This window comes from Ahaetulla prasina, chromosome 8, assembly GCF_028640845.1.
Source record: "Ahaetulla prasina isolate Xishuangbanna chromosome 8, ASM2864084v1, whole genome shotgun sequence".
Classification (NCBI taxonomy): domain Eukaryota; kingdom Metazoa; phylum Chordata; class Lepidosauria; order Squamata; family Colubridae; genus Ahaetulla; species Ahaetulla prasina.
This window is the reverse complement of record NC_080546.1, coordinates 591,113-611,416: the sequence shown is the minus strand read 5'-3', so window position 1 is coordinate 611,416 and position 20,304 is coordinate 591,113. Positions and strand designations below refer to the sequence as shown.

Sequence of the window (20,304 nt, the reverse complement as noted above, 5' to 3'; positions counted from 1 at the left end):
ACGCTGGGAGCCAGGGGCCACGGGAAGGACTCAGCGAGGCTGATAAAGTTCAGGGAGACAGGATGGGGCAGGATGCCTACACAGCATTTGGGAGGGGGGCAGTCAAAGGCCAGCTTCAACTGCCAGGGGGTCCAACCAAGACCCTATCCACCCCCCCAGGAGGATGCTGGCTCTGAAGAGCAGGGGAGAGAGCAAGGCCTGCCCTGGAGGGTTCTCTCTCCGCCAATGCAACTCTGGATTCTGACAGTGAGGAATCGAAGCAGCTCTGGCTGCAGAACTGGGGGGCAGACCCCTCTTCTGAGCAGAGACCTGGCACTATCCCAAGGGAGGATGAACACACAGTCCAGGGCAGGAGTTCCTGGTCAGCAGGAGGGCCTCTGCCCGCCCTTCCTAACATACTCTTATGTGGGAGGGGGGCGACTGCCTTGGTCTGACCTAGATGCACTGCTTGGGAGCCTTAAAAGCTGCAGCTTCTTGGGCCTGTGATCTGGGAAAGCCCCACAAACAGATGCTGGCTGGGCTTATCCTGAGAGGAGGCAGAGGCTGCAGCCAGCCTGGCTCTGATCAAGGCACACAGCAACTCAGAAAGGCAGGCTGGCCACCCCCCACCCCACCCTGGGCTTGCATCCCAGAGAGCAGGTTGGGGAGCAGCTGCAGAGCAACACCCCGCCCTCCGCCTATTTCAAAGGAGCCTGCAGAGGCAGCTCTGCAAATAAGACCCCATAAAGTGGTTAAACATGCTTGCCCGAGAACAGCTCTCCCAAAGAGCCTTTTCCCCCAGGAAAGCAAACAGATTTATTTGTCCCGGGATGGGGCCCCGCCGACTCACACCTATCAAAGGGCCGAAGAGAACCATTGCCCTCTTTGTGTCTGTGGGGGGCAGAATTGCTTCCTTCCATCCTAGTTTGTTTGTGAAGGACACCCACATGCCAGCGATCTCTCCCACACACCTCATCCCAATCTCAGCTGGGGCTGCCAGGGAGGGAGGATGGCCAGCTGCTTCAGAGTGACCAGCACACATATAGCAGAGAGCTGGCCCACCTGCGGATGCCCACCTGGGCAAGAGGAGGCCTGTCCGGGGTTCCTTGGCCAACTTGGGGCTTTCTCGATTCTTTGGCTGGGGAGGGGGCAGATTTGGGAGGCTGAGATTGCACAGGGGGTGCAGATGGAGGAAAGCAGGGTGGCCAGGAAGAAGGTGTCAGGGTCCCCTCCCTGGGCACCTTGGGCTTCGGTGGCTTGGCCCACTTGCCGTATACCCCAGGCCCTGAATCCAAACCCACTGCCCTGCGGAGCTGATGGGTGGAGCCCGGAGGGTCCCTGGGTGCATCATTTGAGCAAGGGCGGGCTGCTTCCTAGACCAGCTCAGCTTGTCCACCACTGCCAGCGCTCCAAAAGGCCTCTGACCAGGGGGAAGCCTTGGACTTCAGAGGACGCCCCCCCCACCTCTTCAGACTCTCTTTTGGTCCAGGGGGCGACGACTGAGCCCTCTCTGGAAGGTGATGGGTCTGGGGGCATCTGGCTTCGGGTGTTTTCCTGGCCCTGTTCATTGCAAAACCATGAATTAAGCACCATGCCTACTTGTCCTGTCATACCACCTTTAAAGCATGGAGGGCCTAGTTAGAATAAACCCCATTTCCCCAGGTGGGTATCTTGTTTTGGCTAGCCACAACAGGAGTCTTGGGGAGTAAGCAGGCAAGTATTTGACTTGACTGCCCCCCCCCAATATCTGCCTAAAATTCTGGGAAGGGGGTCCTGGATGCTCATCAATCCTTGTCTCTTGAAAGACAAGAACAAAATTCTGAATGCTGGAAAATAACTTTGCGAAGCTCCCACTTGGAAGGATCTCTGACTCAAAAATAGCACTTGTGGAGAGATTCTGGGACCACTGTAGCTCTCAAGCTGCCTGAGTCAGCCGGGGGAGGCTCCTGCCCCGAAGCAGAGGATCTGACCTTCCTCGGGCCTTTCCTTGCCTCAAGCACAGAGATCCTATGTGGTCACCACAGTTTAAGAAAACCTCTCAGCAATGGGAACATATTTGGAAAAAAGCAATAAAACAAATCAGAAAACTGATGATGTCTTAGGAAAAGAGACGGAAGGAACAGGGAGCATTTAGCTTACAGAAGAGACATCTGAGGAAAAATGAAACGACGTTCTTCACAGGTGTGTGCACCCCCAAGTCCCTGCACTTTCCTTGGCAAGGTTTTTGGAGAGGGTTTGCCCTGAATTCTGCTCCCTAGGGCTATGAGACGCCCAGCTGGGTTTGTGTCTAGACGGGATTAGAACCCGGGTCCCTGTGTCTAGTCTGGTGTCTTAACCATGGCATCAAATGTGCCGTCATTCTTTAGGCACCTGAAAGGGTTTTACCTGGCAAGCAAGGCCAGCCTCTCTCCCTTCGCAAAGGGCAGGATACCTATCCCTGGATTGGTGTTCCAGAAAGCAACCTCCCCCCCCCACCCTGAAGTCAGCCAGAGAGGCAAAGGGGTCCCTTTGCTGGGCAGCCCCCCAGAGGGCTCCTGCCTTGCAAGGGCTGAGAGGAATGGGCGTCCAGGCGACCCGCATCTTGTCCAGCAGTCCAGATGACCTGGGGAAGGGGCTGAGCAGACTGGACAGGGCCAAGCAGGGAATCCAGCTGGGGGAGCCATTGCAGGCCGCTGCTTTCGGCCAAAGGCCGGGGGGGGGGGGCGCTCTGCTGTCAAAGACCAATGCTTGGAAGACAGGATAGACTGCTGCAGAGATTAGGTGAGGACACAACTGTGAGGGAGTGAAGTTTGTGGAATGGGGCACACCAGATTCGATTCCCACAGACACCAAAGGTCGTGATTCCACTGCAGCTAAAGGGCCAGGAGGCTGATGGCCCTTGGCTGTAATTACATCAGACCAGCAATCACCTTAAAGACTGTTCCATGCAAGCTTATCTCATGGTCATGAAGCTGGCTATGACCACAAAGCATAGATAATCTTTGCTGAAGTGTGAAGGTTCCTCATTGCCTTGTTAGTTTTGCAAAAAGCTAGAATTTGCATTATATGGCATCACTTAATTGCTCAGGGTAATTAGAAGGCCAGTGTAAAGTAAGGAATAATATTGTAACTTATGAAATCTCTGGATTTGATTTCAAATCACATTGCCGGAAGAAAGTTTCCTGAAGTAATTATTTCTTGCTTTGTTCCAATAGGTCACTTATCTTTGTCTTCTAGATAATTATCCAGTTTCTGTGAATGGGCCGGTAAATTTAATCATTCATGTTGAGCTATCAGAGGGAGGGTGTGAAGTACCCTGGATTCTTAGGGGCCATTAAGCTTCCCTGGAGGGTGGATGGAGGGGGGGGGTTGCACACCCAGAGAGAGCTGCTCAAGGCCATGCAGATTCTGGCTAAAAGTGGCCCATTCAACTCTGCCCTTTTGGGGAGGATGAATCAGTAGCCCTGTCCAACAATGGAGGTCATTAACAGCTGAATCCCCTTTGGCTCAAGCCCTGTGTGGATTCCCAGTCTGGGGAAAATGCACAGCCAGCCAGGCAAATTTCCGGAAGGGACCCAGGCTTCTTCAGCCTCCCTGGAGGGAGGGGGGAGGGCTCCCTGGCTGCCCAGAGAGCCCCTCCTGGGACCCAGCAGGTAGCAATTCTCCAGGGAAGGCTGGAGCTTTCATCCTGTTAAAATACCTGCTGGATCCCCAAGTGAAACCTTCCAGCTTAAGACCCAGGGTGGGGGGTGAGGGTGGGATTGGGGTGGGTGGGGGTCTCTCCTTCTGTGAGAGACAACACCAGCCTCTCTAAGCAGCTTCAGATGCACAGGAACATTTGGCTCCCAAATGTGACTGATGGAAATGGGCTTCATTGGTTTTATTTTATAAGGTATTGATATTTATTTTATATTTTATTTTATTAAGACTGCCAAAGCCAAAACTAAGATGTGTTTTAATTTGAGCCACAATGGTAGGAAATATACATCCAAAATAGAAACATATAAAATAAAATAGAAAATTCCCACACACAAACAATAATAACCCAACAATACATGGCCCCACATAGAACCTCAATTCCTCCAATAATAATATTAATAAAAAGTAATCAATCATTATCTTGCTAATAGCTCATTGGTCCGAGATGCTCCCTCCACCAGAGGTTCCAGCAGAACACTGACCGGCTGCCCTCCCTCCCTCCCTGCCCAGCCTCCTCCTGGCTCTGAGCCCCACTGCAAAGCCATGAGTGCCCAGGGAAGCCTCCCCGCTCTCTGCTCACAGAGGCCAATCCCAACTCTTGGCCAAGCACCCCTTCTGGGTTGGGCCTCTGTTGGCAGAGGGCAACCTGGGCACCAGGCTCTGAACTCTGGGACCCACTTAGGGAGGCCAGCTATCAGTGCCACTATTGCTATGACACCCCTCCGTAGGTACGAAGGCAGCCATTAGTCTCATGGAAGACTGGCTTAATGAGATGCAGGGCAGACAGGAAGCGGCATCATCATAATCATCATTTATCATGTTGAAGGCCAATCTGGGGGAAACCTGAATGATACATAAGCTGTGTTAGGGGTCTCCAAACTGTAAACTCCCAGAATTCCCCAGCCAGCGCAGCTGCCTTTAAAATGCACAAATAGAGAGCCCGAGGCTGACAGTCCCCACAAACCAGTCCTGTGCTGATGGATCGAACCTCTTTCCATGACCATCACTACGTTCTGTGGGAATAAATTCCACAGGTCAGCAATGAGCTGTGCAAAGAAAGGCTTTCTGGTCTCAGCTCTCGATCTGCTTGCAACTGGCTTTCTTGGATGACCTCTCTCCCAGGAGTCTGGGTGGCAGAAAGACTGCACTTTTGACATGCTGTGCCAGCCAGCTGCTTCTGTTTGGGTCCAAGGGAAGCTGGTCTCTTTGCTAGAGGGGGAGCGACCTTTCCCCTGCCACAGCCCTCTTCTCCGTCTTCCTTAGATTCTCGAAGACCTGACAGACATACATCTGCATTACCTTTTCCAGCTAGCGAGATTAAACTTCACAATCTGGTCGACCGCCTGGGGATCTCTTCTTCTTCAACCACATCAGGCCAGCCTTTCCCAAATTCAGAAGGTTGGACAGGTGCTACAAGCTGCTTGGGAACGGCATGGCACTATCGTGCTTCGGCTGCGCAAAGCCTGCATGGGCTGCTTCTGCACATGCACAATTGCCTCTGACCGGCACGTCCTGCTCTCTGGACCGGCCCTGTGAGTGGGGGCTCCACTGCTGGGGCTGAAACCAGGCTGCCACCTTCCCCCTGGCCAGGGCACTTCCTCCAGACAGGAAGACATTTGCAACAGGCAAGCAAGGAACAACCCAGCCTTTTCCTGGGGGGAGATAAGGATCCCCAAGCCCCTTTCCCAGGCAGCCTCTCTAGTTGGAAGGCCCTGTTTTCCCTTCACCTCTCCCACCCATTAACACCTCTTCAAGCTCAGCTCATTAGCTCCTCCAGGGCTGCTAATTGCCTGGGATCTTGGGGGAGGGAGGGGTGTCGACCTCTCCACACAAATAAACCCTGTAGTTTCACAGCGTTTACTTTGGCAGCTTCCATTTCTGGATGGAATGTTCTGGTGTTCCAGAAGGTTCTGTTGCTTCCCTGGATGAGAAGACTGCAGCCATTTGGGCAACCTGGTCGATTCCTTAAAGTTGCCTTGCTGGAATTCAAATTCAAATCCCTAGATGGGGATTTGGATGGCCTTCAGCTCACTGGCCAGAATAGGCGGCTGTAGAAATGGAAAACATAGTCTGAGCTGAATAGAATAGAATTCTTTTTTTTTAATTGAAAAAGTTTTTACAAAAATTTTTACCCCCCTTTCCCCCCCTCCATCCCCTCCCCCCATCTCCAAAACCACCCTCTTCCCTCCCCCCCCAGTTCCCAGAACAAACACAAGGTATAGTTCAAAAGAAAAAACATTCATTCACTAAATTTTCCCTAACACAAATTATAATCCTCCCCTTCTTCTCAAATCCTAACTTCCCCCATACAAATCAGAGATAAATACATCCTAATCATTCAAAGGCAATCTGATATCTCTTAATCTGATATCTATTTTGCGTATATTCAATCCATTTTTTCCATTCAATTAGATATTTTTATTGTGTAGTGTCTTTCAAAAAGGCTGAGATTTTAGCCATCTCAGCCAAATTAGCAACTTTCAATATCCATTCTTCTATTGTAGGTAACTCTTTTTTCTTCCAGTATTGTCCTATCAATAGTCTTGCCGCTGTTAAGTTTAAAATCAGCTTAGTCTCAATTACTGTACAGTCCGTAATAATTTTCAATAAGAAGAATTGCGGTAGGAACTTCATCTTCTTTTTCAAAACATTTTTCAAATGTTTAGAATAGAATTCTTTATTGGCCAAGCGTGATTGGACACACAAGGAATTTGTCTTGGTGCATATGCTCTCAGTGTACATAAAAGAAAAGATACTTCCGTCAAGACTCATAAGGTACAGCACTTAGTGATAGTCATAGGGAAACAGTCAATATAAATCGTAAGGATACAAGCAACAAGGTTACAGTCACAGAGTCATAAGTGGAAGGAGATGGGTGATGGGAACGATGAGCAGATTTATAGTAGTGCAGATTTAGTCAATAGTTTGACAGTGTTGCCGGAATGGTTTGTTTAGCAGAGGGATGGCATTCCGGGGGCGGGGAAAAAACTGTTCTTGTGTCTAGTTGTTCTGGTGTGCAGGGCTCTAGAGCGTTGGGACGGAGCACCTGAAGCAGCCCTGAGCCCTCCTGTCTGGTCCCCCACCCGGAGGCCGAGAGGGCCCTTGCCGCCCCCTGCTCCTCCACAGCTGGCGACTTCAGGGCCAGCCGGCCAGCGGGAGCGGGAGCGGGAGCCCAGCTGGCCGCAGCAGAGCCCACCCCTGCCCGAGGAGCGCCTGGCCTGCAGCCACCGGCCGGAGTCCCGGGAAGGGGGCTGCTTCCCAAGGATGCGGGGGCCTCGCCTTCTCCCTCCCCAGGGTTACTGGAGGAAAAGTTTCATTTCCTGAGTCAAAACGTCCCTGCAGGGCTGGTGGGAGTCTTCCTGCGACAGCTGAGCTGATTCGCGCTTCAGCTGCATTCAGACGACGCTCCCAGACCAGCTCAGAAACGCCTGGAGGATTCTGGGAGTTGAAGTCTCCCCTTCTCAGTTGACAAATGAAAAAAAAGAATCTGGGCTTGGCTCCTCCTCCTCCGAGTCAAGTGAAGCCCGGAAGTGGCGCAATTCCCCCGATCACGTGCCCCGCGAGGGGGGATTGAGACGCGCAAGGGCCAATCCCGGATGCTGAGAGCTAGCCCTTTCCGGTTGCGTAACCGGAAGACCAGGCGCCGCGCTCTGCCCCCCCGGGTTCTCTATGGTGTCTGGAGAAATACCAGGGCGACGATGGCTCTGGCGGGAGCGCTGAAGGGCGTCCGGGCAGCTTCGGCCGGCGGGGTGAGCGGGCGAGCGGGCGGGCGAGCGGGCGGGCGGGCGGGCGGGCGTGGGTGCGGCGGCGGCGGCAACGGCTCACCCGGCCCTTTCTGTCTTGCAGCGGCTCCTGCGGAGCCTCTCGAGCTCGGCGGCGCTTCTGCAGAGGCCGGCGCAGGTGAGGCTCCCGGCGGGGGAGGGGAGGGGAGGGAGGCCGGGGCTCTGGCGGGGCCCCCTTGCGACCCTCCCGCTCGTTGCAGGCGGAGGGCGCCTTCCCGGTGACGCTGCTGCCGGGGGACGGCGTGGGCCCGGAGCTGATGCACTCCGTCAAGGAGGTCTTCAAGGTGAGCGCGGGGGGGGGGGAAGAGGGGAGGGGGGGAGGGGAGGGGGGAGCGCGGCGTCCAGCCCTACCTACCCGCCCCCTCCCCTCGGTCCCCCGCTGTGCCGTGCAGGTGGCGGGCGTGCCGGTGCAGTTCGACGAGCACCACCTGAGCGAGGTGCAGAACCTGGCCTCGGAGGAGATCCTGGAGCAGGTGCTGGAGTCCATGCAGAAGAGCAAGGTGGCCCTGATCGGTGAGGCTTCCGCCGGGGACCCCCAGGTGGGGAGGAGGAAGGGCGGCTGGCTGCCCTCTGGCCTTCTCACCCACGCCTGCCGTCTCTCGGCCTTGCAGGGAAGATCCACACCCCCATGGAATACAAAGGGGAGCTGGCTTCCTACGACATGAGGCTCAGGTACGTGTCACACACACACACACACACACACACACACACACGCCCTAACCTGCAGCCTCCCCTTTGGTCCTGGGGGCCTCAGCAGAGGGATGCAGGACAGAACCAGTCCTCGCCTCCTTCTTGCAGGCGAAAGCTTGACCTCTTTGCCAACGTGGTCCACGTGAGCAGCCTGCCTGGCTATAAAACCCGACACAACAACCTGGACCTGGTGATCATCCGTGAGCAGACGGAGGGCGAGTACAGCTCCCTGGAGCACGAGGTGAGCGCCACGGCCCCTCCCCTCCGGATGGCAGCTGCAGTTACGGGCCATCCAAAGGAGTCCGGGGGAAGAACTGCAGACATCTCCAGTGAACCTGGAGCGCGGCCCAAAGGGACCACTGAGGACCTATAGACTGGCTGGGGTGGGTGGGGGTGTCAGGTCAGTTATCCAGCAGGATAAAGTCAATCCGCTTGAAAACATCTCCAGTAGGCTGAAGAGAAACCTGGGAGCGTCCTCTCAAATCCACAGGTGACCTAGAGGGCTTTGCTCCCATAGTTCGCTTAAGGCTTTAAGGATCCCCAGGTGGCCTTTCTAAGATCCATCTACAGCAGTGGGACCAGTTTAATGGGAAACAGTTTTTTCATGATCTAGGAGGGAGCGGAATGTGCAACTTAGGCTCCTTTCACAAGCAGTTTAGAGTAGGGCTTGTGCTCCGATGAGAACCCGATGCCTGGTGAGCAGAGGTGGTGGGCTGGGGAGTGACTGCGAATACAGATGGAGCTTGGCTTGCCTGCCCATCACTCATCTACAGTTATGCAGCCTGGTTCCTAACAGGCCGTGGACCGCTACCAGTCCGCAGCCTGGGAGTTTGGGACCCCTGATCTAGAGGAAACAATTGGAAAAGATAAATGCCAAAGAAAGAGGGCAGTTCTTGTGCAGTACTGAGCGAAGGCTTCCCTGAGTTTTTCTTCTGGGCCGTGCAGACCCTTGATCCAGAATGTGGGCTCTCTGGAGTGGTGGGCTTTGCTCCTTCTAGTGGCCAGCCTGATGGAGACAGTGCAGGGGGAGGAGGCCAAGGGGAGCCGGGCACCCAGGAAGCTTCCATTCCACTGACTCCAGTGAGGGGCTGGGGCTGGCGGGGAGGGCTTCAAATGAGCCACAGAGCTTGTGCTTCTTTCTGTGTTCAGAGTGCAAAGGGGGTCATTGAATGCCTGAAGATCATCACGCGGGCCAAATCTCAGCGCATTGCCAAATTTGCCTTTGATTTTGCCACCAAGAAGGGGAGGAACAAAGTCACTGCAGTGCACAAGGCCAATATCATGTAAGTGAGCCTGCCTGGCTCAGTGGATCGAGATGGGGGGTGTGAGGGCCTTCCGATGATCCCCCAGATCTCTGGCAGCTTTGGCTAGCCCACGGAAGTGCCGGCTTTGCAGCAAAATTGTCACAAGTCAAAGGACATGCTGTAGACCCCCATATGTCAAAAAAACACCCATGCATGTTGAGATTGGGGAAGTTGGAATGGACTGAACGATGCCTCCCTCCCTCTTCTTTCTCTTCCTTTGCCCTGGTACAGAAAGGCCTTGGAAGGGTGGACAGGTCTTATCCCACCTGTTTAATTTTTAATTTTAATTTGGGCCTGGGAAGAAGAAGGATCAACCGTGGGTCCTTCGCGGCCCTTTCTAAGTAGGGTCAACCGTATCCATGCTTCTGCCCAGAAGAGCCACCGCAGCAGCTTCCAAGGCCTTTGGATTCCTTCTGATTCTGCTGCCTGCCGAGAAGCCGCTGCGCTTTGGGCCTCCTGGCTGCCCCAGCCTGCTCGTTCGGCCCCTTCGATTCAGGCTGAGCCTTCTCGGCTGGGTTGTTCTTGGCAAGACGGGTGGCCCTTGGCTGTCCCATCCGGGTCAGGGTGAGAACTTCACTCTCCTCCTCCTCCTCCTTCCAGGAAGCTGGGGGATGGGCTCTTCCTTCGCTGCTGTGAGGAGGTGGCTGAGCTGTACCCCAAGATCACCTTTGAGACCATGATCATTGACAACTGCTGCATGCAGGTAGGGCTGCCCTGCCTCGGGCCTGGGGGGAGAGGCAGGTGGGGGGAGGCTGTCTGCACCAGCGAGGCCAGGGCTACTTCCACAGCGGCCAACCTGGGGAGCTCCCAGCAGTTTGGCAGCCCCGTGGTTTTGCCACTCGAGGGAAATTGGAGGGGGAAAAACGAAAGGCAGGCAGTGGTTTGGAACCCAAAAATAGGCTGGATACTTTGCGGTTCGGGTGCCAGTCAGTCCTTCTTGCTCGAGTTTGGATCCGGAAGTCAGAACGGGGTCTCTGCAGACTGTGGACCCAGCAATGATGGCTTATTAGCCTGGCTTGGTGTTAGTCCTGGCTCTCTCTTGCCAAGGGTGTTGGAGCAGAGGCAGGAGATCCTCCTCTCTGGGAGGCTTTGGCAGGGGCCCCTCCCAACTCTAGGATTTTGATTTTATGTGAAGGGAGCACAGATACTTTTTCAGAAAGCAGAAAACCGTGTTTTGCCTCTTGCAGAGGAAAAGAACAAATCCAGGCCCCAGGTGGTCATTTCCCACTCCAGGCCTCTCACTTCCACGTGGAAAAGTCTGGCGTGGGACCCTCTCAGGCCTGTTAAGCAGCCACTGCACTTGCGTCCTTTAGCCCTCTCCACCAATTGTGCTGCTTAGGGACGGCCCGAAGGACACGGACTGGGACCCCTTCCTTTGGGGAGGCCCCCTTTCTCCGATACGCAGCACACAGCAGCTGTGGGGTCTGGGCTGGGGATGTTGGCATCGCAAGGCCATGACTTCCTGGGGGCTTCTCTTTGGAGGCCACCTCTGAGCTGCAGCTGAGCAACTGCCAATGTGAGATGGGGAACTGGCAATGTCTGAATTGCTGTGATGCGCACGAAATCCAGCCCAACAAGGGGGCTTCATTGTTGAAATGCTTCCTGGGGGTGGGGGAGCCAGGGGGGAAGGGATCTGGACTTCCAGTGGGTTTCAGAGCAGAGCCTCTGCCCCCTTCTCCAAGGGCCCCTCAGGGAGGGCAGGTGAGCTCTGTCCAGAGTTTCCTGCATGCCACACAGCTGCCAGGTGGTGTGTGTGTGTGTATGGCCTGATTGGGCCCAGGCAGGCCCTGGAGCCAGAAGGACTTGTGGTGTGTTTTTCAGCTGGTGCAGAATCCTTACCAGTTTGACGTCTTGGTCATGCCCAACTTGTATGGCAACATCATTGACAACCTGGCAGCTGGCCTGGTGGGAGGGGCCGGTGTGGTCCCAGGGGAGAGCTACAGCGCCGACTTTGCTGTGTTCGAGATGGTGAGGATGAGGCTGGGCTGCCCCCTCCCTCCTCTCCCCTCCCCTCCCCGGGGGCGGCCGGGGCCAGTGGGTGTTTCTGGGGGAGGCCCCTGCAGGGACCTTTCTGCTCCTCTTGCAGGGGGCCCGTCACCCCTTTGCCCAGGCAGTCGGGAGGAACATCGCCAACCCCACAGCCATGCTGCTGTCCTCGGCCAACATGCTGCGCCATCTCAAGTAGGTGCCTGAGCCGGGGCTGCCGGGCTCGAGGCCTGCCTTTCAGGGTAGCGAGGGAGGGGACAGAAAGCCATCCTCCCTGCCAGCTGAGATGCATCCCTCCTCTCTTCTGACCAGCCTGGAGCACCACTCGGCCATGATTTCAGATGCGGTGAAGAAGGTGATCAAAGTGGGCAAGGTGAGAGGCTGCCCTGCAGAGGAGCCGGCGGAGTTGGGGGTTCTGAGGCAGCCGGAGGGGGGCTGGAGCGCTTTCTCCTTGGCAGAAGGCCTGGCTGGGCAGCCTGGGTGCTTCTGGCACTGGGCATCTGCCCCGTCCCCTTTCTACGGTTCCTCTGGACCCCCGTCTGACCGCTTCTCTCCCTCCCCCTCCCCCTCCCCTGTAGGTGCGGACACAGGACATGGGTGGTTATTCCACCACCTCGGACTTCATCAAGTCTGTCATTGACCATCTCCACCCCCCCTATGGTGTCTAGGCTCAGGCTGCCCCTTTCCCCCCCTCCCCCCCCTCCAGAAGTCTTGTCTGCTCCAGCTGGAAGGGGTGGGGGTGGGGCCTGTCCAGGACCTTTGGGATAGTTTCTTTGGTGGCCGTTGGTGTGTGTGGGGGGGGCATGCCTTCTGCTCTGGGGTGCCCCTGTGGCAGAAAGGGTGTGTCCAGGAGTGGTGCCTTCAGGAAGAGCTGGCTGGGGAGCATGGCCCTCGTGGAGACCATTGGCCCCCTTTCGGTCCTGCAGAAGAACAGCCCCTCCCCCGTGGGAGTGATGTGTAACCTAGGACTGCGCTCTCTGTCTTGCCTGTGAATAAAAGGGATTTTTTAGCCAGCTCTGCTCCTTCCAGCTCTTCCGTGTTAGCAGATTCCTGGCAGCTGGCAGGGTCCTGGCTGGAGGGTTTGTGACTGAGAGAACTGGCCTTCCCCACCTGGGCCCCTGAGCAGCCCCACGGCCCATGGAGGGCTGCTTCCAGATCCTCCCTTTGCCTCCTCTCTCTGGACAGGAAAAGAGGGCAAGCTTGCCCAGTGTGCCCCCCTCCCCTGCCGGGTTTTCAAGTGGCAGAGAAGCCTCTCCCAGCCCCCTTCCCACCCCCCACCCCCGGTCTGCCTTGGAGGAGGCCCTTGTCCACAGTGTGGCTTGGGGTCTCAAGGAGACTTGGCTCCTGATCTCCTTCCTCATTGCCCTCTGGGACTTGGCAGATTTATTCCTGAGAAGCCGGAGGAAGATTTCCTTTGCAATCCGCGATGGAAAACAGGCACTGGTGACTCCTGGGGGAGAGGAAGTGCTCCCTCCCACCCCCTTGGGACAGGATGCTCCCAGAGCTGCTCTTGGTCTCCCTCAAGACATCTGGCGCTGTGTACCCTAAGCTGCCCCCCAGGGTGCCTCTTGGCTGTGCCAAGGGAAGGATTGGCTCCTTTAAGCCACAAGGAAGACCCTACGCACCCTGGGCCTGACCACCCCCCTCCACGCTCCGTTGGGCATGACAGGAGAGGAAGAGCGGCTTGCTGGCAGCCTTGGTGCTTCCCTGATGGCCAAGGTGGGCGGCAGGCTGAGAACTGCCCAGTGCAAGAATTCCCATCAGGAGTGACGCCTCCACATTTGAAGGCAGAAGAGTGGGTGCCACGTACGGGGTGCCTCTTGGGCTAGACCGGCCACTACATGGAGTCCTTGAGTTATGGCTGCCGTGGGGTCTCCCCGTTATGGTTGCAAGCCACAATGGTCCTCATGTGAATGAGCCAATTTCACAAACTTATTTGTGGCAGTCATGAGGCCGCAGCTGTCAGGTGAGCCCCTGCTCTGCTCTGGGCCGGTTGTGGAAGTCAGCAGGGCAAGAAAGAGTTGTGGCCTCTGGATGCTGGAAGCAACCACAATTGCAGCTAGGCTGCCTACCACCTGGAGGGTGGCCACGTGACAGGGGGGGTGGGGGGCAGCCATCGGAATTTCAAAGTAAATACCCCCCAGGTAGGTCACCATTGGAAAGATGGCTGGTCACTAAGCGATCAGTTGTAAGTTGAGGACTGCCTGTAATGGAAACAGCAGGTGGTTTTGACAGGTGTCTGGTCCCCCTGAATGTCTTCTTTCTGGGCAAAGATGTTGTTCTGTGGGGCCGGCAGCCCCGTGGTCTTTGCCAGCCCCTCCCTAAGATTATTGGTGGCCCTCCCCAGGAGAAAGTGACCCCCTCCCTCTCTGCTTGGGGAGCTTTCCTGGAGGAAAAGGCCCTTGGAGCATTGGCCAGGCTTCCCCCACCACGTTCATGCTGCCTTAACCAGCTCCTAAAGGGGCTTTCTCAGCCCCCCCCCAGCTTGTAATGTGCAGGGTAATTGTTTTTTGAAAAAGCCGAGGGGGCGGGGCAGAGGCATTTTTCTCAGCTGGGCTTTTGCCAGCCTCCCCTCCCCCTCGGCTGTGGGAAGACTCCTCCAGTTGCAAAGGCCAGTACTCTGGCTCCCCCCCCCCCCCGGGCAACCTGAACATCTGGCAAGGCTTCCACAGGGTTTATGGCAACCAAACCGCCAGCAGGGATGGGCCCAGGGTTGCTGCATCTCTGCTGCTTTTGCTTTTTGCAGGTGCGAACTGCAGACATGGGGGGCTACGCCACCTCAGACGACTTCACCCACGCCGTGATTGCAGCTCTGATGGACTAAAAGGGAACTCTGCTGGCGTGGCAGTTCCAGGCCGCTTGGTTTTTCATTTATTTATTCGTAATTTATTGTAACTGTTCATGCTCGCCCAGGCACATGCAATAAAAGGAGCCATTGGCTCTGCCGTGAGAAGCTCAGTGTGGCTGTGAGAAACAGACAGAGAAATAGTGCTGGCTTTCCACAAGGTTCTTCTTACATCTGGAGCTCACAGGAGCCCAGCTGATCGCGAGCAGGCACATCTTGAGAAAGGCAAACTTGGGGGGGGAGGGAGGCAGTAGGAGGGAGAGTTTTCTGCACTGATGGGACACACACACACCGCACAAACTGACAACTTTCAGTTGTTTGCCGAGAGCTCTGATGCGAAGGGACTGAGACCAATTGAGCAGACTTGGCTGACAAAAAAAGGGGGGGGCAACTGGTGGAGTAATGGGAGGGACAAATTGCTTCCATACATGGAGTGGCTGGTAGGCACAGCCCTGGAAGCCAGAGGTAGTGTGTGTGTGTGTGTGTGTGAGAGAGAGAGAGAGAGAGGGAGGGAGAAAACACCTGAGCGGTCCACAAAGCTGCCTCCTCCCCAGGGTCTGGGGGGTGGGGGTGGGAGGAGGAGGGGGCTTAAGTCAAACTGCTTTTTTTGCTCAATGGAGAAGCACTCTTGGTTCTTAGGGCAGCCATTTCGGATGAGCTGAAAGCTGCCAGCCCAGCCCTCCTGACTGAAGCCTTGTTAGAGCTGACCCTCCTGGTGCCCCCCCCCACCCCAAAAGAGGCCGAGCATGAGGGAGGGGCTGCTGTATAAAAAAGGAGCACATTTTATTATGTTGAGTGAGTTAAAGGCCATTCAGGTTTAGTCCTGCGGCAGGTGTTCCTGCTGGCCCCCATCCCCACTGATGGGGCAGCATGGGGAGCCCTTGAGTGGTCTCGGTCTGACCCACTTTTCTTCCTCTGCCTTTGGGGAGAAGCCCGGCCGTTCATGGCTGCCATCCCACTCGGAGCATTGGGGCCGGGCCTCCCGCACCAGACCTGCCCCCCCACCCCCGCTGGGTCTGCCATCTCGCTGCCTTGAAAGTTCTGGGTTGTGGGAAAATATACCCCAAGCTTTGTTCAAAGAAGCAAAATTGGACGGACTTCACATCGGCTGAACTCCTCCAGGCTAGTCGTCATCTTCTTCGGCCCTGGCTTTCCTCTTCTTTGACTTCTTCCCCTGGGGGGCTGGGGGCTCCTCTGCCACCGGGGGCTGCCGGTGCTGCTTCTTCTTAGGCAAAGGTGCTTCTTCGTCTGCCAGGCCGTTGTCGGAGGGCTCTGGCTCCACCTCTTCGGGCTTCCTTTTCTTCCTCTTGGCCTTCACCTCGTTCTCCTGTGAAAAAACAACGAGACCTCAGTGCAACCTCCTATGCATAACCACCCCGCCACAAAACACAAATTGCTACTTTCGGGGCAGCCTTCCAGGAGGGGAGCAGGCTCCCTGGGCTCTTCAAGGCTGGCGGGCAGTCCCCAACCTGCCAAGAAGGCAGGAAGGAGCCCCACCTGTTTGGGAGACTCTGTGTGCGAGGAGTTCTGCATCTCTGCTGCCTCTGCGGCTGCTGCCAAAGCCTCCAAGCGCTTCTTCTCCTGCTTCTGCTTCTTCCTTTGCTTCTTCTCCAACTTTCTTTTGATTTCAGCTGCTACTTCTGAAGCCTGTGGAGGGAGGGGACGGTCACCGGGGCACGACTCCCCCACCCTCCCCCACTTGCCAGGCAGGCTTTCGCCATCAGAAGGGCGCTTGTTGGATCAGGCTCATTAAATCAGCTTTGGCCTCCACGGAGAAGACTGGTCAGGCTCAGAGTTTTCATCACTCCCAACAGCGCGGCCCCCACAGCCCCCCTTCAGCCCTCACCTCCTCCACAGCCTCTTTCATGACCTCCAGGTTCTTGCGAGGGACCTCCCCGGTTTCATAGAAGGCCAGGCGCTCCTCCACCTGTTCTCGCAGCTTGTCTCCAAAGACAGAGGTCGGGACTTCTGGAAAGGAAAAGAGAACAACGGCTGAGCTGAAGCCGCTAAGGGTATCACATCCAGAAGTGCCGCCAGTGAAAGACCCTCCAACTGCTGCCTTTGCTCAGATATTTCGATGTCAACATTCACTGTGCGTGAAATGCTGCTGACGAAAAATGTAACCATCATGGCAAAGGCAGAACGCATGTTGGCGAGTGGCACCTGTGCTGGCTCCCTTCCCCTCTAGCAAAGGGAAGGGGGCTCTGGAAGCTTCTGCAGCCCACCTGAGAAGCAGTCGATGCGAGATGCGATGGTGCACTTGTTGGCCAAGTAGCGAGAGATGCGCCCCTTGTTCTTGGCTGCTGCTCGCCCAATGAAGGTGGAGTGAAATATCAGGCCGTACTTGGGAGTGTTTCCCCGGGTCTTCAGGGCCCTGTAGGGCAGGAGACAACCAGGTAGATTATCTCTGTGGCACCGGGTTGGCCATCCCCATGGGAGGGGAAAACTGGCTGCGGGTATAACCCAGCAGCAGTGCTTGGTCACTGTTAAGATGACCCGGGGGGGGGCAGCATTCCAGCCCTCCAGAGGATTACCTGAAGAGGGCCTTCTCTGCCCCCAGGATCTGAACTGTCGAGGCTGGGTACTTGGCCAGATTGGTCAAACTGCCTGCATGGGAGATGAGACGAGCTCCCACCTGTGCAAAGAGAACAGACTGGTTTATTTCTTGCCCTAGTAAATCTAAATGGCTGGCCACAAAAAACTGAACTCTGATCAAAGCAATGAGAAAACTTATGAGCGCAAAGGCAAAGAGCCCATCAAGAACTCCAGCCACTGCTCTGCCCCCCAAGCCTTCAGTGTCCTAAACCCCAAATTAGCCCCCTCTCCTCCTGTCCAGGCAGCCAGGAGAGGCCAAGTGTTGCCTTTCTTCCCTGGCCCAGATCAGCATTCATAGGTTTCAGCACTGAGATTCAGTGGATTGACAGATTCAAATACACATCATGTCTGCAGCCAGAGAGCCCTCCATACAACATAGGTACGCAAGCAAAAAACTGCCCCAATCAACCTTACTTGCAGCCCAAAGGCCGCAAACCACTCACCACTTCTCCAATTAAGGCCGAGAGGCTGGGAGCCACCTGGTTCATTTTGGAGCGGAGATACTCCTGCAAACCTTTGCGATACTCCGAGAGGGAGATGACCCGGCTGGAGAAGCTCTCGATGTTAATGAGGTCAATGGGTGAGATGTCCATTCCTGTAAAGGAACCAGAGTTGGGGAGAGGGAAAAGGACCCTGACCGAGGGCAAGCAACTCAGCCAGGATGCAGCACATGGCCTGCAAAGGACCCAGAACTTTATAGGCTTTATATTACAGCTGGCTGGACATGGCCATAGGGAACTCTAGCTCTTATTCTGGTGTGTGTGTGTGTGTGTTCAAACAGGCAGGCAACTGAGCCCTCTCGCCTACAGTTCTCCTTTATAGGACAAGCTGTGCGCTTTCCTACAGATACATCAAATAGTAGTTTTAAAATCGGTATCGTGTGCTGACCAACCACATGGTTGTGTAAATTACTGACCACTCCTTGAAGGAAGGCTTATTCTCTGACAAACCCCAGTAAAATGCTGCCTCCACCCTTCTCATCCCCTCTTGCCACTGACCCATGGAGGAGCGGGAGGCGTCCAGAATGGCTTGGGCCTTGGCGCTGTCCATGACAATTTCCTCCAAAGCCTCCAGGCTTTCCTCGCTCAGCTCCTTGCGATTCCCGATTAGCTTGGCCAAGCGGCAGTAGGTGTAGTTGTCGCTCACAATCTTGATCAACTCTGGGAAGTGATAGCCGTACCACTCTCTACGCCACAAAGAGACAAGCGTGAGACCCCAAAGGGAGCCACGCTCGTGTGCCTTTTCCTCCCCTGTTGCGCAAGGGAAGCTTGTGCCCTCACAAACCAAACAACTCAGGCACGGGGCGGCCCGGCTGGGGTGTACGGAGGGCCCTTTGCTGTGCCTCCCCTTTCTATACAGCCAGCGGTGGTGGCCCAGCTGCCTGTGGTAAGCTGAAGGAGGCAGGAAAGCCCAGCCAGACCCACTGCAGACACCCCCCCTCCAAAAGGAGGGCGGCCGGCTCACCTGACCCGCATGGAGAAGGTGTTGATGTCCTTATCCAGCTGGTCCAGGAGGCTGATGGATTGGATGATCATGTTGTCCACCCGGTTGACGTTGAACTTCACCTTGGCCCGAGAGTAGCTGTGTCCGAGCCCCAGCTGGGCCTTGGAGGCGGCCTGGGCGGTCAGGCCCTTGATCAGGCTGTGAAAGTGGAGGCGGATCCCTGCGGGGGGGGGGGAGGGGGGGTCGTCAGGGCTCCGGCCACGCTGCCCCCCTCCTCCTCCTCCCCAGCGACCCCCCCTCCCCGCTCACCTCGCGAGAGCTCGGCCACGACGCCGCCCGCCTGGCACGGGTAGCCCAGCTCCTCCTGGATGGCGGCGCCGATCTTGGGGTCGCCGACGCCCAGCAGGACCTTCTTCTTCTTGGCCGGCAGGCTCGTCTCCAGCAGCAGCCGCAGGTCCTCGTGCAGCAGCCCTGCGGGGTTGGCCGGAGCCCGTCAAGGCCGGAACCCGCAACCTGCCCCGTCCATTCCCCAGCCAGCCAGCCAGCCTCGTCCCCGGCCCCGCTCACCCTCCGAGACGGCGTTGATGTTCTCCAGCGCGGCCTGGGCCGAGCGGAAGGGCGCGAAGGCCTCGAGGCGCACCAGCGCCAGGAAGCGGCCCAGGCTCAGCGCGCTCTCCTCCACCTGCGGCTGCAGCAGCTGCACCTCCTCCGTCGGCCGCACCGCCAGCAGCGCGTAGCCCGCCGCGTGCTCGAACAGCACGTGCAGCTGCACCTGCGGGGGACACCGGGAGGGGGGGCGTCAGGCGTGGGGGGGGCAGGGGAGGGAAGGCGGGGGGGGAAATCCCGGAGGGGCCCAGACGCGCCGCCCGCCCCCCCACCATGGCTGCTGCCGAGGAAAAGGCCGCCCGCTCCCGTCCCACGCAGCCGGAAACGCTCCCCGCGGGCCGCCCGCCCCTTCCGCCCTCTCGGCAGCTCCCGTCGCCGAGCCAGCCGAGTCAAGGGGCGGAGACAAGGATGCCTCGGCGGCCAATGGGCGCCGGCCTGGGGGGGCTGGGATGCGGCCCCTGCCGGGAGACCCCGTGCCTGTGCCCGCGGCCCCCCCCCCCGCGGCCTCTCGGGGCTGGGAGGGAGGGGGGGCGGGCGAGGCGGCCGGGAACCGAGAGCGGTGCTGCTTGGGCGGCGGAGGCGGCGCGAAAGATGCGCCCTGCGTGGTTCCGGTGGCTGAAGGGCCCCGTCCGGCCAGGGAAAGTGGGGGGGGGGGCGGCGCTTCCACCTCCAGCCCCGGTGGGCGGAGAGAGCGGCCGAGAGGAGGAACCAGAAGCCGCAGGAGACCATTTCCTCAGCCTCGTCCCAAAAGGGCGACGTTCAAGTAATGTCCCAGTTTGGAGGGAAAAGGGCCGTTTAAGGCCTATCCGGTCATTTATCCGCAGCCATCCCGTGTGGCCGGCTGGGTTTTCAGGGTAAATGATAACTTCCGTCTGGGTGGCCTGAGCGCAGAGGCCAATTGAGAGGCCGGGCGCTGGAGTCGGGCCAAGGGGGCCGGGGAGGGGCTCGACTGGCCCTGTTCCATACTCGGGTGACCCAGGAGCAAGGGCCCCCCTCCCATCCGAGGCAAATGGCATTCTGGAGAACCGGGAGCGGAAATTTTGAGTACTTCAGAGAACCGGCAACAACAGAACCCCACCTCTCCAAACCAGCTGTGTGTATAAAGAACTACTTGAAAGTTCTTTCTACTAGGAATAATTATGGATTGTACAACTATAGAGGCTAAATTGATTTTGAACTTAATAACAGCCGCAAGACTTTTGATTGCTCAATATTGGAAGAAAGAAGAATTACCTACAATTGAAGAATGGACACTCAAAGTATCAAATCTGGCAGAAATGGCAAAAATTTCTGCTTATTTGAAAGACTATACACAAGAAAAATATATTTTAGAATGGGAAATGTGGATTGATTATATTCAAAATAAGTATCAGATAAAAAAATATCGAATAGCATA

At 56.6% G+C, this 20,304-nt stretch overlaps 2 protein-coding genes and 3 non-coding genes across 8 annotated transcripts; 1 reads left to right on the top strand and 4 right to left on the bottom strand.

Moving 5' to 3' along the window:
• The first annotated feature begins 7,261 nt into the window (after nucleotides 1–7,261).
• IDH3B (isocitrate dehydrogenase (NAD(+)) 3 non-catalytic subunit beta) lies at nucleotides 7,262–14,886 on the top strand. Of its 4 annotated transcripts, none has more exons than XM_058193856.1 (12): nucleotides 7,263–7,406; nucleotides 7,504–7,557; nucleotides 7,640–7,723; nucleotides 7,832–7,952; nucleotides 8,051–8,111; nucleotides 8,238–8,370; nucleotides 9,279–9,412; nucleotides 10,034–10,136; nucleotides 11,255–11,401; nucleotides 11,520–11,614; nucleotides 11,732–11,792; nucleotides 14,166–14,886. In XM_058193856.1, the coding sequence occupies exons 1-12, from the start codon at nucleotides 7,356–7,358 to the stop codon at nucleotides 14,241–14,243; spliced, it is 1,122 nt and encodes a 373-aa protein (XP_058049839.1). In that variant the 5' UTR covers nucleotides 7,263–7,355; the 3' UTR covers nucleotides 14,244–14,886. The 4 variants fall into 4 exon arrangements, with proteins under 4 accessions (XP_058049840.1, XP_058049839.1, XP_058049841.1 ...); XM_058193855.1 differs by lacking the exon at nucleotides 14,166–14,886 and adding an exon at nucleotides 11,998–12,349 and having other exon boundaries at nucleotides 7,264–7,406; XM_058193857.1 differs by lacking the exon at nucleotides 11,520–11,614 and having other exon boundaries at nucleotides 7,262–7,406.
• Nucleotides 14,887–15,023: 137 nt separating this feature from the next.
• On the bottom strand, nucleotides 15,024–19,316 carry NOP56 (NOP56 ribonucleoprotein). Its single transcript, XM_058193853.1, has 11 exons — nucleotides 19,181–19,316; nucleotides 18,870–19,074; nucleotides 18,612–18,773; nucleotides 18,324–18,522; nucleotides 17,858–18,045; nucleotides 17,303–17,454; nucleotides 16,799–16,899; nucleotides 16,490–16,638; nucleotides 16,111–16,232; nucleotides 15,762–15,911; nucleotides 15,024–15,591 (listed from the first exon to the last, which is right to left on the bottom strand). The coding sequence occupies exons 1-11, from the start codon at nucleotides 19,181–19,183 to the stop codon at nucleotides 15,388–15,390; spliced, it is 1,635 nt and encodes a 544-aa protein (XP_058049836.1). The 5' UTR covers nucleotides 19,184–19,316; the 3' UTR covers nucleotides 15,024–15,387.
• LOC131203585 (small nucleolar RNA SNORD57) lies at nucleotides 16,002–16,074 on the bottom strand. The gene has a single exon (XR_009156433.1). It is a non-coding gene; the product is annotated as a small nucleolar RNA SNORD57 (small nucleolar RNA).
• On the bottom strand, nucleotides 16,326–16,399 carry LOC131203586 (small nucleolar RNA SNORD56). The gene has a single exon (XR_009156434.1). It is a non-coding gene; the product is annotated as a small nucleolar RNA SNORD56 (small nucleolar RNA).
• On the bottom strand, nucleotides 18,126–18,262 carry LOC131203589 (small nucleolar RNA SNORA51). Its single transcript, XR_009156436.1, has one exon. It is a non-coding gene; the product is annotated as a small nucleolar RNA SNORA51 (small nucleolar RNA).
• Nucleotides 19,317–20,304: the final 988 nt, after the last annotated feature.